This window comes from Eubalaena glacialis, chromosome 8 (genome assembly GCF_028564815.1).
Source record: "Eubalaena glacialis isolate mEubGla1 chromosome 8, mEubGla1.1.hap2.+ XY, whole genome shotgun sequence".
NCBI classification, from domain to species: Eukaryota; Metazoa; Chordata; class Mammalia; order Artiodactyla; family Balaenidae; genus Eubalaena; species Eubalaena glacialis.
In genome coordinates, this window is record NC_083723.1 from 129,403,352 (window position 1) to 129,418,851 (window position 15,500).

The following is a 15,500-nucleotide window of genomic DNA, read 5'->3' on the forward strand; positions in this document are numbered from 1 at the left end:
TAAGATTCATCAAGATACAAAGAAGGAAAATAAAAATTACCAATACCAGAAATGAAAAAGGAGCTATAAGTATAGGTCTTACATACATGAAAAATATAATAAGAGATATAGAAATGTAGATGAAATGAATAGATTCCTTGAAAAATACAACTTATAACTAACATAAGGAGAAACAGAGAACCTGAATTGTCATATGTCTGTTTTAAAAACTTGAACCTAAAAAGAAAACCTCCCCACATGACAACTCTCCGCCCAGATGGCTTCACTGGTGAATTCCACAAACGCTACGGAAGAAATAGCACCTTATCTAACCCACACTATTCCACAGAATAGGAAAGGGGGGCACTTTCTTATTCACCTATGGACCAGCGCAACTGTCATATCAAAGCCTATTTTATGAGAAAGGAAAATTATATCAAATTCAGGAATGTAGACACAAAAATCCTCAGCAAGACATTCGTAAACTAAACCCAGTTATATAGTAAAAGGATAATATATCACAACCAACTAGGGTTAATTTTAGGAATGAAAGGTAGATTTAATAACAGAAAATCTACCTATGTATTTTTTCACATTAAATGAACAAATGATAAAAACCATCTGCTCATCTCAATATACGCAGAAAAATCATCATAAATTCAGCACCCATTCATGATTAAAAACTCAGAAAACTGGGAATTGAAAGGAATGCTCTTAATCTAGTGAAGAGTATCTTCAAAGTATCTGCAGCAAACGTCATGCATACAAGTGAAATATAGAGAACTTGCACTCTGAGCTCAAAAATAAGAAAACGTGGTCCTCTATCATCACTTCTATTCATACTGTGCTTCACAAAAACATGAGTTGCATATAAGAAGAATCCCGATGAATTTACAGAATAATTATAAAATGCATAAATAAATTTGGCAAGTCTGCTGAAGCAAGATCAATATACAGAAATCAATTCCTTTTCTAAATGTTATGTATACACAAATATATACAAAAGCATAAACAAATACCTCAGCATGACTATCAAAAGACGTCCATGATGTTTACTCAGAGAACCACAGAATATTATTGAAAGAAATTAAGAAAACCCAAACCAATGGAAGGATCTACTATAATCACTGGTTGGATGATTCAAAACTGTAAAGATGTCCAGTCTATCCAAGCTGATCTACAGATTCAATGCAATCCAAAATGAAATCCCAGAAGAGTTTTTTTAATGGCTCCTGACAAGCTGATTAAAAAAATTCACATGTAAGTGCAAATGACCAAGCTCTTCCTAGTGAGAAAGAAGAGCTGACAGATTTACACTGCTGGAAGTCAGGGCTTATTATAAAGGTACAGCAATTACAGCAATGTAAAAATGGCATGTGATAGATAAAGAGGGAAACAGGACAGAACAGGGCATCCAGTTCCTTGATACACAGTCACAAAGATGCCTTTGCAACACACTGGCACAGGTGGGCTTTCCAGGTAATGGTCCTGGAGAAACTGAATACACATACAGAGAAAGCAAATGAACCTTAACCCCTACCTCACACCATACACAAAAATAAATCACCAGTGGATCATAAACCTATACATGAGAAGTTAAAATAATAAAAATTTCTAGATGATAACAAAGAAGAACATCCCAGAGATATTTTAAACAGGCTCAGGAAGCTCTGACCATAAAGACAGATGCTCAATAGGCTTCATTAAAATGAAGAACTTTCGCCGATCAAAAGACTCATTAGGGGGGTGTAAAGTTGAACCACAGTGCTGGAGATAAAATCTGTGATACCCATATCTGACGAAAGGCTGCTCTTACAGGACTCCCAAAAATTAACTTAAAAAAAAGAGAGACAGCTGAATAGAAAAATGAGCAAACACTTGAAATGGTCCTGCAGAAAAAAAAGTTTCCAAACACATTATATGATTATTCACCAGGGAAATGCAAATTAAAAACACAATTCTATATCATTACAGACAACGGGGGTGGGAGGTGGAGTGGAGGGAATCTCCGCCAGGCAGGTGAGCACGTGCAGTACCTGGAGAGACCACACCTGTGCACGGCCTACGACAGGAAAGACGTATAAACGTAACATAAATGTGAGTATAAATGTAAGTGTGCACACATACACACACACATCTGAAGAACTGTGTACACGCGTGCAGGAGAGAACTCACAAGAATGTTCACAGCGGCGCTGCCTGTGGTCGTCCCAAACCGAGAGGCACCCACGTCTTCGTGGACATTGAATGAATAAATGAGTTGTGTTATCTTCACACAGCAATAAAAAAGAACAGGATAACCACACGCAACAATTCGGATGAACCTCCCTGCAAAATGCTGAACTGGGGAGACTGGGGCGTTCCTTCTGTAAGATTCTAAAATAGGCAAAAGCAACGTGTGGTGTCAGAACTCTGAATGACGGTCACCTTCTGGGAAGCGGGTGGTGACGGACACGCAGCGGCCTGGAGATCGGCTCCCGGTGCCAACCCTGCTGGATCCCGACCTGGGCGCTGTGCTCTCTGGGGACAAGCGTCGCACTGCACGTGGAGCACTGCCCACGTCCCTGCACGCACACGTCACTCAGAAAAGTCTATTTCTGTGTATTCAACACGACCCCGGAGCTCAGTAATGACGACATTAAATACGACACGGGAGCAGTTCTGAAGCTCAGTGACCCTGCGCTGTGGTCTGACGGCTGCAGACTCGACGCTGCCTCGGCTCTGTGTGCTTCTCGTGCTGGGAGTTCTCTTCTCTCCAAACCCTTTTCTTTCTTTTCTTCTTTTCTCTGCTCCTCTTCCCTCTCCCTCTCACCACGTCTCTCCACTGAGTGGGGCTGGGGTTTGCTGCTGCCCCCCAGGTGGGCACAGCCCCTCCAGGTCAGCAAGCTGTCCAAACGTGTCACGTTGCTGGGTCTCTCAGCGACACCTTCACCACACATTTAAAGTTTCATTTCCAGGTACAGGTCTAACGGATGATGGATGTAACCGAAAGTGTGTCTCCAGATGAGCCAGGCTGGAATCCGCCCCTGATGGTGGCACGAATGGACTCCCGAAGGTGAACAGGGTGAAGGCGGTGATGGACCGGGCCTTGCGCTCATCCGCTCAGCAGCCTGGGACACACGGCACCTCCGAGGCCTCCTTCTCTAACTGGTAAAGCTGGGACGTGAGAGCACTTACCTGGTGGAGGTGTCGTAAGGACCAAATTAACAAGCCCCTATGAAAAGCATGGCACAGTGTGTTAGCAATTACTGCTGCTATTCCTGGGCCTGTGAGGACCGGGGCTGCCTCGTCAGTGCCTGGACCACAGGCCGCGCTCGAGGGTGCCAGCAACAGTGACCACCCGCGACTCCCACACAGAACTAGGCCCTGCGTTTGATACCCAAGTCTGCATGACCTTCGGGAAAGAAAGAGATGACGAAATGAGATGCTCTGTTTCTCCGCTGTAAAGTAAGAACCTAAGTGTCCATTGACAGATGAATGGATAAAGAAGATGTGGCACATATATACAATGGAATATTACTCAACCATAAAAAGAAACGAAATTGAGTTATCTGTAGTGAGGTGGATGGACCTACAGACTGTCATACAGAGTGAAGTAAGTCAGAAAGAGAAAAACAAATACCGTATGCTAACACATATATATGGAATCTAAAAAAAAAAAAAAAAGCTTCTGATGAACCTAGGGGCAGGACAGGAATAAAGACACAGACGTAGAGAATGGACTTGAGGACACGGGGAGGGGGAAGGGTAAGCTGGGACGAAGTGAGAGAGTAGCATTGACATATATGCACTACCAAATGTAAAATAGATTGCTAGTGGGAAGCAGCCGCATAGCACAGGGAGATCACCTCGGTGCTTTGTGACCACCTAGAGGGGTGGGATAGGGAGGGTGGGAGGGAGACGCAAGAGGGAGGAGATATGGGGATATATGTATACATATAGCTGATTCACTTTGTTATACAGCAGAAACTAACACAACATTGTAAAGCAATTATGCTCCAATAAAGATGTTAAAAAAAAAAAGAACATGGTTGCTTGATGCTTTCTTAGCTTATGGGCTATATTTTGGAGAATAAATGTTCGATGACTGCAAAGAATTCTGTTTCCTGGGTGTAATCACCAGGACAATGGAGCGTGTTATTTTTATAACATGGATTTTAGAATTAACTCAGTCTCTCAGCTCTCCAGGGAGGTGGCATCGGCAGACGGAAGTGGGAAGGGTGCCCGAGTTGAAGGCAGAGCCTGGGACTGTACTCCAGCCCTGGGCTCTGGGCACTTTTTCCTGGGATCATTACACACTGAACCAGCAGAATGACAGCCAATGGAGACACGTCCTTTTTCTAACTAAGAAGTGTCACCTGCAGGTGAAGAACGATGTCCATGTAAAGAAGACTGTGATATGCATAAAACCATTTGAGATTCTCTTAATGGATCATGACCATATTTGCAATAATTCCAAAATGCTATTGCTGGCTAGTTAAATATGTCATGAAGTACAAACCTGAGGGAAATTGCTGTGTCAAGAATATGGATTGCTCAACATAGGAGCTCTTCAAAAACAAACTGAAATTTTTCTAATTCAAGTTACCCTGTGCTGGCTTACCTCCCTAAATGTTTTCTTTCTTTTTTATATTTAACAATTTCAAGATTTAAAAATGTACAATAAAATACAGAAGATAGCAGAACAAATATTAATACAATACCAGTGATTTTTTAAGGACTTTTTAAAATCATATAAAATATGATAGGTCTTCCCCACACTTTTCAAAGTGCAGTTCTGGATTAAAGGCATTGCCTCATTCTTTCTGAGAATTATCAACTACCTGACACAGCCGAGATGCCTGAAATAGAGGAGCACCTCTTAACGTCTGCTGAGATCTCCGCTACCTGCTCCATCACCTCCACTCACTCATTTTTCTTCCAAGTATGGATCTCCTAATGTTCTAAAAACACTCCATTTGTTATATCACTGATTTTATATGAAGACTGGCCAACATTTGAACTATATTTTAGCAAAGGGAAATAAGATATGTGGTGTGTGGGAGGAAAATAAAAGTGGAGTTGGTGTTGCCAAGAGAACCTCCAGATGGAGCCAGAGGCCGCAAGGAAGTGAGGCCACCACGTCTCAGCCGGACGGGATCTGAGCTCTGACCACTCACTGTCCTGACGAGGTGTCCAGAAGGTCTGCACAGTGTTCCAGAAACTCAGATACATATCAGATCCCACCCCCCGAATAACTCGTGACAGCCTGTCCCTTAAGGACAGTATTTCCTTTTGCATCAGAGCCAATCCTAACTCTTGCCAGACAACTTTAACAACCTGTGGCTTTTGCCTTTACAAGCCCCCGACTCCTTCTCTTCCCTGGAACCCTCTCAGTTTTACCTGAGGCTGTGTTTCTCGAATTGCAATTCCTGAGACCCCAAATAATGCTCTTCGTTCTCTACAGATTGTTTTTTGACAGGTGATCAAAACCCTGTTAAAATAAGCTGGATATCACCCATTTTACTCAAGGCTAGTGATGCTTAAGACATGGATTTAATCCTAAAAACTAGAACCTTTTCCCAGATAGAAGCGTCTACCTCCCCCCTTTGAACCCTGACCACCAGCGGCACAACGTCTGTCATTAGCTCCCAGAGACCTAGCAGGGGTCCAGGAGCAGGGGAAAAACAGGAGCCATTCAGAGAGCACCTCCCACAAGCCATGTAGGCTCCATCAGCCTCCATGTAGACGCACAGAGAGGTTAAGCAATTTGTCCAAGGTCACACAGCTGCTAAGAGACTGACCCAGGATTTGAACCTGTCCTCATGCTCCTGAACACATGACAGTGTCTCTTAACAGAGCACCCACTGTGAGGCCCAGATGTGGGTGCTTCTGAGTGGGAGGGGAAGGCCAGGGTGCCTCTGTATTTTCAAAGCATTTGCATATTGCTGTTTAGTAAATAACAGTTGAACTGCATTCTTATCCATCGTCAGTATTGTCTCTTCATATGAGAAATGCAGAGTATTTAAATACAAACGTCAACATTAGCATCATATTTCATGCTGGCATTTTCCCAGGGGGTTTGGTTGGCTCGGCACAGAGGAGGGCTTGGAGCCAGTGGTTTCTGCCCTCCTCTGATGGGCCTAGATGGTTTAAATGGATGATTTCCTGTCTCACGTTTTTGGCAGGATTGCTCATTTCTGCTACTTACCTGAAGAGGCAAAGAATTATGCTTCCGGTTGTAAGGGAAATCAGAGAGACACTGTAGCCCAGGGTGTAAATGGCCTTCACCAGAATATAAAACGTGATCTGAAAGAGAGGAAAATGCACCTGTAAGCTCCTGGTGGCCGGCATTGGACAACGGGCCGGGTTCCTGATCCCACCGTGCGTTCCCTTCAGGTCGGGCTGTGGGCTGCTGATGCTGGAACACACGAGGCAGCATTGTCTTGGAGTTCTACCTCCATCCTGAGCCAAAAATGGCACTCTAAACACCCACCTGTTCCCTTATAATTCATTGTGAACAACCTGGGATGGTTTCCATAAAGCAAACCTGCCTGGAGGGAGCCGCCTGGACGTGGGGACCACATTCGGAGGAGGCCTCGAGGCGCCGCCCCGAAGCAGCAGGTTGGACGCACTCAGCCCTCCAGGTGGGAGAGAGGAAAACCACCGAGCTCGTCTTAACCTCCGGCAGTGAGCAGCCCACTGAGGCGGGCGCTGGCCCAGCCCTGCGGTCTTCCCCGAGGCCACCCTGCCAGCTCCCGCTAGAACCAAGCGGGTCTGGACCAGGAAGCCAGCGCCCCACATAGGGGCTGCCGCCTCCCGCAGGGTGTGTTCTTGCTTCCCCAGTGAATTCCTGGAGTGATCTGGGCCTTAAGTCAGCGAAGACGGCGGAGCTAAGCGTGAAGAAATGGCAAATCCCGCCTCGAGTGACCCCGTCCGAGGCCTCGCAGGTCGGCGTGTGGGATTTGTCACTTCGTGGCTTCCAGCCTGCGGGGGAGAAAGCAGAGGGCGAGCTGGGCTTCCGAACTGTCCTCGGAAACCCTGATTTTAGGTTCTGTCCCTCTCCTGTTCTCCTCCTGACGCAGGATTACAGGCAGGACTGGGGTGTTCGGAGCAGCTGCCACTGCGTCACCTGTGGCAACAGTTCAGGTTACACAGTTGGAAAATGAAATATTTCAAACCCACTGAAAGCACAGAAAACAACGTGATGACCACACACACACCTGCAGACGGACGCCAGAACCAAACCGGCAATTGAGTAAAACCACGGGGGCCCACCGCCAACCCCGAGGCTTGACCCCGCCCCCCGTGTGCCTTGCACCTTCACGCGTGCGTCTGTGCTGCGGTCTTGACGGGGTTATCGGGTGGTTTCTTCTGCACACGCACCTCCACCCTCATCAGCTGCGCTGCTTGCTGTCCTGCGCCGTTTCACCCTGTTTTTTAGCTACCCGCCCTTTATTATTGCTTTAAATTGTCTTTGCTGGGTTTCCCCATGCCTACCTTTTTTTCTTACATTTCTCTTGCTTCTCAGTTCCTCCTTCTGGCGTCTTCTTTCCCCCGAAGCGCACTCCTTAGCGCGTTTAGTGGGCTCTGCTGGTTGTGGACCCGTCGGTGTTGTTTCCCTTTCAATTCTGAGCAGCAGCTCAGCGGGTGGGTTCTGAGTAAGGACGAGTCCCCCACGTGGGAGGCGGCTGCGTCCGCGCAGTCTGTGGTGGGCAATCTGTCTTTAAGATTCTCCGCAGTTTGGTATTTTCTAGTTTCATCACAGTTGCCTGGCTGTGGATTTCCTCTTATTCACGGTGCTTGGGGTGGTCGGGGTCTCCGTCTCTCCTGCCGAGGCTGTGATCAGATTGATGCTGGGCCTCCACCTGATGCCCAGAAGCTGCTCTATTTCCCACCCCCTCGTCCCTCTGCTGCATTTGGGCAGTTTCTTTGGATCTACCTTCCCTGTTCCAGAATTCTCTTTTCATCTGTATCTGATTCGTTGTTTGATGTATCTATTTGATTTTCATTTTTTAAAATTATAGTTGATTTACAATGTTGTGTTAGTTTCAGGTGTACAGCAAAGTGATTCAGTTATATATGTGCGTGTGTGTGTATATATATATATATATATATATATATACACACACACGCACATATATATTTTCATTTTCAGATTCTTTTCCATTATAGGTTATTATAAGATACTGAATATAGTTCCCTGTGCTATACAGTAGGATCTTGTTGGTTATCTATTTTACATATAGCAGTGTGCATATCTTAGTCCCAAACTCCTAATTTATCCCTCCCCCACTTTGCCCTTTGGTAACCATAAGTTTGTTTCCTATGTCTGCAAGTCTGTTTCTGTTTTGTAAATAAGTTCATCTGTATCTTATTTTAGATTCCACATATAGGTGATACCATACAATATTTGTCTTTCTCTGTCTGACTTACTTCACTTAGTATGATAATCTCTAGGTACATCCATGTTGCTGCAAATGGCATTATTTCATTCTTTTTTATGGCCGAGTAGTATTTCACTGTATATATGTACCACATCTTCTTGATCCATTCGTCTGTCGATGGACATTTAGGTTGCTTCCATGTCCTGGCTATTGTAAACAGTGCTGCTATGAACATAGGGGTGCATGTATCTTTTCAAATTATAGTTTTCTGTGGATATATGCCTAGGAGTGGGATTGCTGGATTGTATGGTAATTCTATTTTTAGTTTTTTAAGGAACCTCCATACTGTTTTCCATAGTGGCTGTATCAATTTACATTCCCACCAACAGCGTAGGAGGGTTCCCTTTTCTCCACACCTTCTCTAGCATTTATTATTTGTAGATTTTTTTTTAAATGATGACCATTCTGACCAGTGTGAGGTGATAGCTCATTGTAGTTTTGATTTGCATTTCTTTGATAATTAGCAATGTTGAGCATATTTTCATACGCCTATTGGCCATCTGTATGTCTTCTTTGGAGAAATGTCTATTTAGGTCTTCTGCCCGTTTTTTTTTTTTTTAATTAATTAATTAATTTATTTTTGGCTACGTTGGGTCTTCATTGCTGCGCGTGGGCTTCCTCTAGTTGTGGCGAGCAGGGGCTACTCTTCGTTGTGATGCACGGGCTTCTCATTGCGGTGGCTTCTCTTGTTGCGGAGCACGGGCTCTAGGCATGCGGGCTTCAGTAGTTGTGGCACGGGGGCTCAGTAGTTGTGGCACACGGGCTTAGTTACTCCGTGGCATGTGGGATCTTCCCGGACCAGGGCTCGAACCCGTGTCCCCTGCACTGGCAGGCGGATTCTTAACCTCTGCGCCACCAGGGAAGTCCCTGCCCATTTTTTGACTGGGTTGTTTGGGGTTTTTTTTGTTGTTATTGAGTTGTATGAGCTGTTTATTTTTTTTGGAAAGTAAGCCTTTGTTGGACGCTTTGTTTGCAAATATTTGCTCCCATTCCATAGGTTGTCTCTTCGTTTTGTTTATGGTTTCCTTTGCTGTGCAAAAGTTTATAAGCTTGATTAGGTCCCATTTGTTTACTTGTGCTTTTATTTCTATTGCCTTGGGAGACTGACCTAAGAAAACACTGCTTTGATTTATGTGAGAGAATATTTTGCCTATGTTCTCTTCTAGGAGGTTTATGGTGTCCTGTCTTATATTTAAGTCTTTAAGCCATTTTGATTTTATTTTTATGTATGGTGTGAGGAAGTGTTCTAACTTCATTGATTTACATGCGGCCGTCCAGCTTTCCCAGCACCACTTGCTGAAGGGACTGTCTTTTCTCCATTGTATATTCGTGCCTCCTTTGCCGAAGATAAATTGACCATAAGTGTGTGGGTTTATTTTTGTGCTCTCTATTCTGTTTCATTGATCCATGTGTCTGTTTTTGTGCCAGTACAATGCTGTTTTGATTACTGTAGCTTTGTAGTATCGTCTGAAGTCTGGGAGGGTTATGCCTCCCCTTTGTTCTTTTTCCTCAGGATTGCTTTGGCAATTCTGGGTCTTTTATGCTTCCATATAATTTTTAGGGTTACTTGCTCTAGTTCTGTGAAAAATGTCATGGGTAATTTGATAGGGATGGCATTAAATCTGTAGATTGCTTTGGGTAGTATGCCATTTTAACAATAATAATTCTTCCAATCCAAGAGTATGGGATAGCTTTCCATTTTAAAAATCATCTGTAATTTCCTTTATGTTTTATAGTTTTCAGCATTTAAGTCTTTTAACTCCTTGGTCAGGTTTATTTCTCAGTATTTTGTTCTTTTTGATGCAATTTTTAAAGGGATCTTTTTTTTTTTTTTAACTTTCCCTTTCTGATATTTCATTGTTACTGTAAAGAAATGCAACAGATTTCTGTATGTTTTAATTTTCTTTTTTTTTTTTTAAGGCCTATTTTTTCCCCCAGATCAGGTCCTTTTTAGAGTATCTCATTTTTGGTTATTCTCAATTTCCTCTTTTTTTAAAAAAACATTAAAAAAAATAAATTTATTTATTTTGTTTATTTTTATTTTTGGCTGTGTTTGGTCTTCGTCGCTGTGCACAGGTTTTCTCTAGTTGCGGCGAGCGGGGGCTACTCTTCGTTGCGGTGCGTGGGCTTCTCATTGCAGTGGCTTCTCTTGTTGCGGAGCACAGGCTCTAGGCACGCGGGGTCAGTAGTTGTGGTGCACAGGCTTCAGCAGTTGTGGCTCATGGGCTCTAGAGCACAGGCTCAGTAGTTGTGGCGCACGGGCTTAGTTGCTCCACGGCATGTGGAATCTTCCTGGACCAGGGCTCGAACCTGTGTCCCCTGCATTGGCAGGCAGATTCTTAACCACTGCGCCACCAGGGAAGCCCTAACAAAACATTTTAAACGCACTTATTTGTATTCTTTGCCTGATGAATCCATTGTCTCCAGTTTCGAGGATGTAATTTCACTGTTCGTCATCTGCTGACTGGTTCTTTGTGTAGTCTGTACATTTAGGTGTGAGCTCATCTTTGGGGTTGATATACGGGAATTTGGGAGGCCTGGGCAAGGATTTCCTTCCAGGAGAACCCGTGTTTGCAACTGCCAGGCTCCTCAGTGCTACCAGTTCAGGAATGCTCTACCTGGATGTCTCAGCTCAGAGTTTCCATAGTGGGCAGCATAACAAGAAAACCCAACTTGGAGGAAGGCACACCTGTCATGACAGATTCTCGGGAAAACCTGGTAGATGGGAAGGAAAACACCCCAACAGGGGAGCTGGCAAAGGAAACAAGTTAATCATGACCTAGGAAAAGCCTGAGCCCATTAGCAATGAACCAGGTGCAACTAAAATAATAAGATAGCATTTTTGTTTGTTTTATAAAATTGGTGATAACTGAAAAAATATGAAACTGCTGGTGAAGGTAGTAGCTAAATGGGCATCACATCTGTTCCTAGTGGAAACATGCACTGGCACATTTTTTGGAAAGCCGTTTAACAGTATAATTAAAAACATTAAAAATATCCTTGTCTTACGTCACATTCTTTAACCAGGAATCTGAGATTTGTGCACAGGTTTGTTTATTGATTAAAATAACAAGATGTTAGAAAAAACCTAATTTGTGAACAACTGAGTAAATTCAGCATATTCATAAAATAGAATATCACACTACCCTTAAAAATCTTGTTTTCGAAGGATACTGACTGATTTAAGAAAATGTTCATGATGTATTTTATAAAACAAAACAAGCAGAGTGTACATTAAGTACAATGGTAATTTTGAAGTAAATACATAAAAACGGGGAAGAGACGGGGGTGGTGTACTGCTCACGTGTTCCTCTTGGAAGGTCCCCCCTTTCCTGTTCACACTAGTGCATGTATGATCAGAGGGGCAGAAACGGGAACCGGTAACGCACGCACCACACGAGAACAGTGGTTGTTCACGGGTTTGTAACAAGGCCTTCAGTCTTCAGTTCCTGGTAAAATTACTATCAAGTCCCTAAGGGAGAAAATACCTATTTTCTTTATCATCACTTGTAACGTCCATAATCTGCACCACAGACTTCACAAAACAGAATTAAAGGTGCAAACCCCTGCGGGAAACGCAGTGATTCCAGGGCTCATCCTCCCCTCCTAACTTCTTTGAGATGAGAATGTGCTGCTCCCCTTCTGGGTGAGGGACTTATTTAAATGTTCCATTGTAATAATTTTTTGATACACAAAAGATTTATTCCAAATGTCTGGCTGAATTTAATATTCATTTTTGACCCTATCAGGATAATAGGATGACATCCTCCCAAAACTCATTCTTATGAGATTTATGAGTTTATAGAAGTCTTAGGACTAGACATCTACAAGGAGTTGTTTCCCTTAAGCCAACAAAAGGTGATCAAAGAACATGTAGGACACTCTGCAGTTTTTAACTCTTTTCTTTGTAAGTATTTTGGGCATCCACTATGCTTGAGGTCCATGAAAAGGAACCTGCCATCTCCTTTCTTATCCTGAATAAACATTCACTTTTGTATTTAAGGTTGTATTCTTTTTCTTACAGAAAGTCCTCATACTGTTTAAGCGTGAGGCCCACAGGACGATTCCTGGGCGTGTGGCCTCACTTGGTGTGGAGAGCAGAGGAGAACCTGGGTGGGGGGCACTTGCTCCCGAAGGTGATTAAATGACAGGTGTCCACGAACACCGGTCCGCACTGGTGGGTCTGAGAATGTCGCCAGTGGGACGCCCGAGGGGCAGGCGGGGGACACATTTCCAGGGCTTCGGCATAAGCCCCCCCCCCGACACCGGATGCACATGTACCAGGATTCCTGCCACCGCGAGATTTTACCCGGGAAGATGCTCTCAAACAGTCACACGTTACAATCGCAAGTTTGAGACTGGATTTACTTGTAAAAAAGTACTTGAATATGTGTCGCCATCATCCCATGATCAGGCAGCGAGGAAAACAGTTCAGGAATGCTCCCCTTTCTCAACGCTTCTGAGGGGCCTGTGGTGGGCAAGCACAGGACCCACCGCTCTGAGCCTTCCGTTGGGGGTCCTGCCTGGGAGGAGATGGCGGCCCTTCCCCACTGGCTGTCACCCAGGGCGGCTTCCTAGTCCCCAGCAAGTGTGTGGGACCGGGTGACGTGCAAGTCCTCTTCCAGCTCTAACTTTCCATAATCATACATCGCCCTGGAGCTACACGGCATAGCCCTTCTCAAGGAACACTGCGGGCCGGCCAGTGTTTCCAAACACTGAGTCATAACTAGGCGACTGAAGCCTCCGTTTGCCTGGGCCAGGCCTGGTTTATGTCTGCTGTCCCGGAGTGACTATTAATAGCTCCCCTTTTTCTCTTGAGAGGCCAGGTTTGGCCGACCTTTTATACGATAACCCTATTTATAACCCAGTAGTGGGTCATGCAATCAATTTCCTAGGTAACAACCAACATTTAAAGAAGGTAGCATAGAAAATGTGGCTTTGTGAAATGTTTGTGTTGGGTCACAGTGTGAAATGCATTTCCAACTGTGGATTTTAATTAAAAAAAGTTGAAAGCCCCTTGGCTGGACCAGAGGCTCCTGATGCAGGAAACTTTCTGATTAGAACCTCGCCTGGCCCGTCGCCTCACTCTTCGGCTGATGTGAAACACCCTGCGTGTTCTCTTCTGAAGCTGCTGATGCCACGTGCATCGCTGTCTGGGAAACAGTGGCTTCTCCCAGACCTTTTAGTAACGATTAACCTTCGCACGAAGGGCCGAGGGGATGCAAGTGAAACCACCATTGCTACCCAGCATCTGTCTAAGGACGGGTCCCCCTTGAACAGAAGGCACAGCCCCTGTCTCCGGGGTATGTAGGTCTTGCTGGGTAAATAAGACCAACACAGACCCCGAAAAATGCTGACCTGTGTCTCTCACTCTGAACTCAGAGCGAGTGGCCGAGGCAAGAGCAGGGGCCGGAGGGCAGGTGGTGGAGAGGGCAGGGGCACCTCGCAGCTGAAGGGCAGCACGGACGGGCGGGTGGCCCGGAGGAGATGTGCCAGGTGCTGGGGACCTGGGCGACGTCGCTGGCCGGTGCAGCAGGGTCGTCTGGGCTCCCCGTGGAGGCGTCAGTCACGGGTGGTACTCTGCTTCTCCCCGGCTCCCTGGCTTCCCAGGGCAGCGCCTCAGCTCTGATTCCTCGGCCAGGTCTTTGGGCTCCTCCGCGAAGGCGCTGCAGGGGCCCCCACACGCCACGTCCTGTGTGGCGGCAGGCAGAGGGCCGAGCGGCCAGAGCGCGCTGAGTAGAGTGGCCGGTCCGGGGCCTCATCTCGTGGCGGCTTTGGAGCGGGGCTGCGGAAGGATCTCGGAGCCCGGGGACCGGCAGCCTTCGCCAGGGCCCAGGGACAGCCTCTGTCTCGGGTGCAAGGAGGTGCCCGTTCTCTCCTTAAAAATGGAAGGCTGAGGCTTCTTTGTTTTAAAACAAATGTGTTAGAGACCATCAGAAATGACAGCCTGTTTTCATGGGAATGTGGTCCACAGCGCACGCAGGTCAGCAAAGCTACTCCCCAGACTCACGCAGCATCTCAGATTCAGGATGCGTGAGGCTCACTGTCACATTTGCAACAATGTTATGAGTTGAATTTTTCTGCCCGAAAGTCGTTGGCAAATATCTTTTAAGACCCACTTATTCTGCTTAGGAGACTGTAATGATCACCGAACAGCGCTGGGTGCTTTGCAATTTACAAAATATAACACAGAAGTTAATTCGTTCACTCCTCCCCGCGGCCTGTGAAGGAGCAGACAGAGTATTTTTGCCACGTTCCCCTCACACAGAGGGGGGGCCTGAGTCCGGCGTGACAGGTCAGCTTAAGACCACGAGGCCACCAAGGCGCAGGGCTGAGAGTCCACCCGCACCCCAGTGTCCCCTCCCTCAGAGGGCGCCCTCCCTGGGGGACGTTACTTGTCTGTTTCAGCTTTCTTCCCTTAAGAGGAATTGGTCAGTTCTGCACGTAAGGGGCGCGGACGGCACCACTGCATCCTAACAATGAGTAGAACTCTGAAAGGACTGGAAAATCAACCATCTCCTTGGGTCCACGAGAGAAGGGAGGACACAGGACAAACAGCTGCCCCAGGACAGTGGGGAGACAGGCGGCAGCAGCAGCTGGGGGTTCCCAGAGCAGAGTCATGAGACTGACTGTTAAGCTGCAGGAATGAAGACACTGGTGTGGCCGAAAGGACAGACAAGCACGTCAACGAACAGAAGAGAGTAAAGAAACAGACCCATGTAAATAGTCACTGGTCTTTGACAAAAAAGCAAAGGTAATACAATGGGGCAAAGACAGTCTTTTCAACACATGTTGCTGGAACAACTGGACATCCACATGCAAAAAATGCACCTAGACACAGACCTTACAGTTTTACAAAAATTAACTCAAAATGGGTCATAGACCTAAATGTAAAGTGCAAAACTATGAAACTCCTAGAAGATAACATAGGAGAAAACCTAGATGACCTTGAGTTGATGATGCTTTTTAAAATACAACACCAAAGGCACCACCATTCGTGAAAGAAATCATTGATAAGATGGACTTCAATAAAATTAAAAAATTCTGCCCCGTGAAAGAAATTCAGAGGATGAGAAGACAAGCCACAGACTGGGAG

General features: G+C 45.6%; 1 protein-coding gene across 2 annotated transcripts in view; it reads right to left on the reverse strand.

The window, feature by feature from the left end:
• The window catches only part of VIPR2 (vasoactive intestinal peptide receptor 2), a 69,470-nt gene that overhangs the window by 16,730 nt on the left and 37,240 nt on the right, over positions 1 to 15,500 (reverse strand). For both annotated transcript variants that reach the window (XM_061199013.1, XM_061199014.1), the window contains one exon: positions 6,169 to 6,266. In XM_061199013.1, the coding sequence (XP_061054996.1) occupies positions 6,169 to 6,266 (98 nt within the window). The remainder of the gene's footprint in view (positions 1 to 6,168; positions 6,267 to 15,500) is intronic.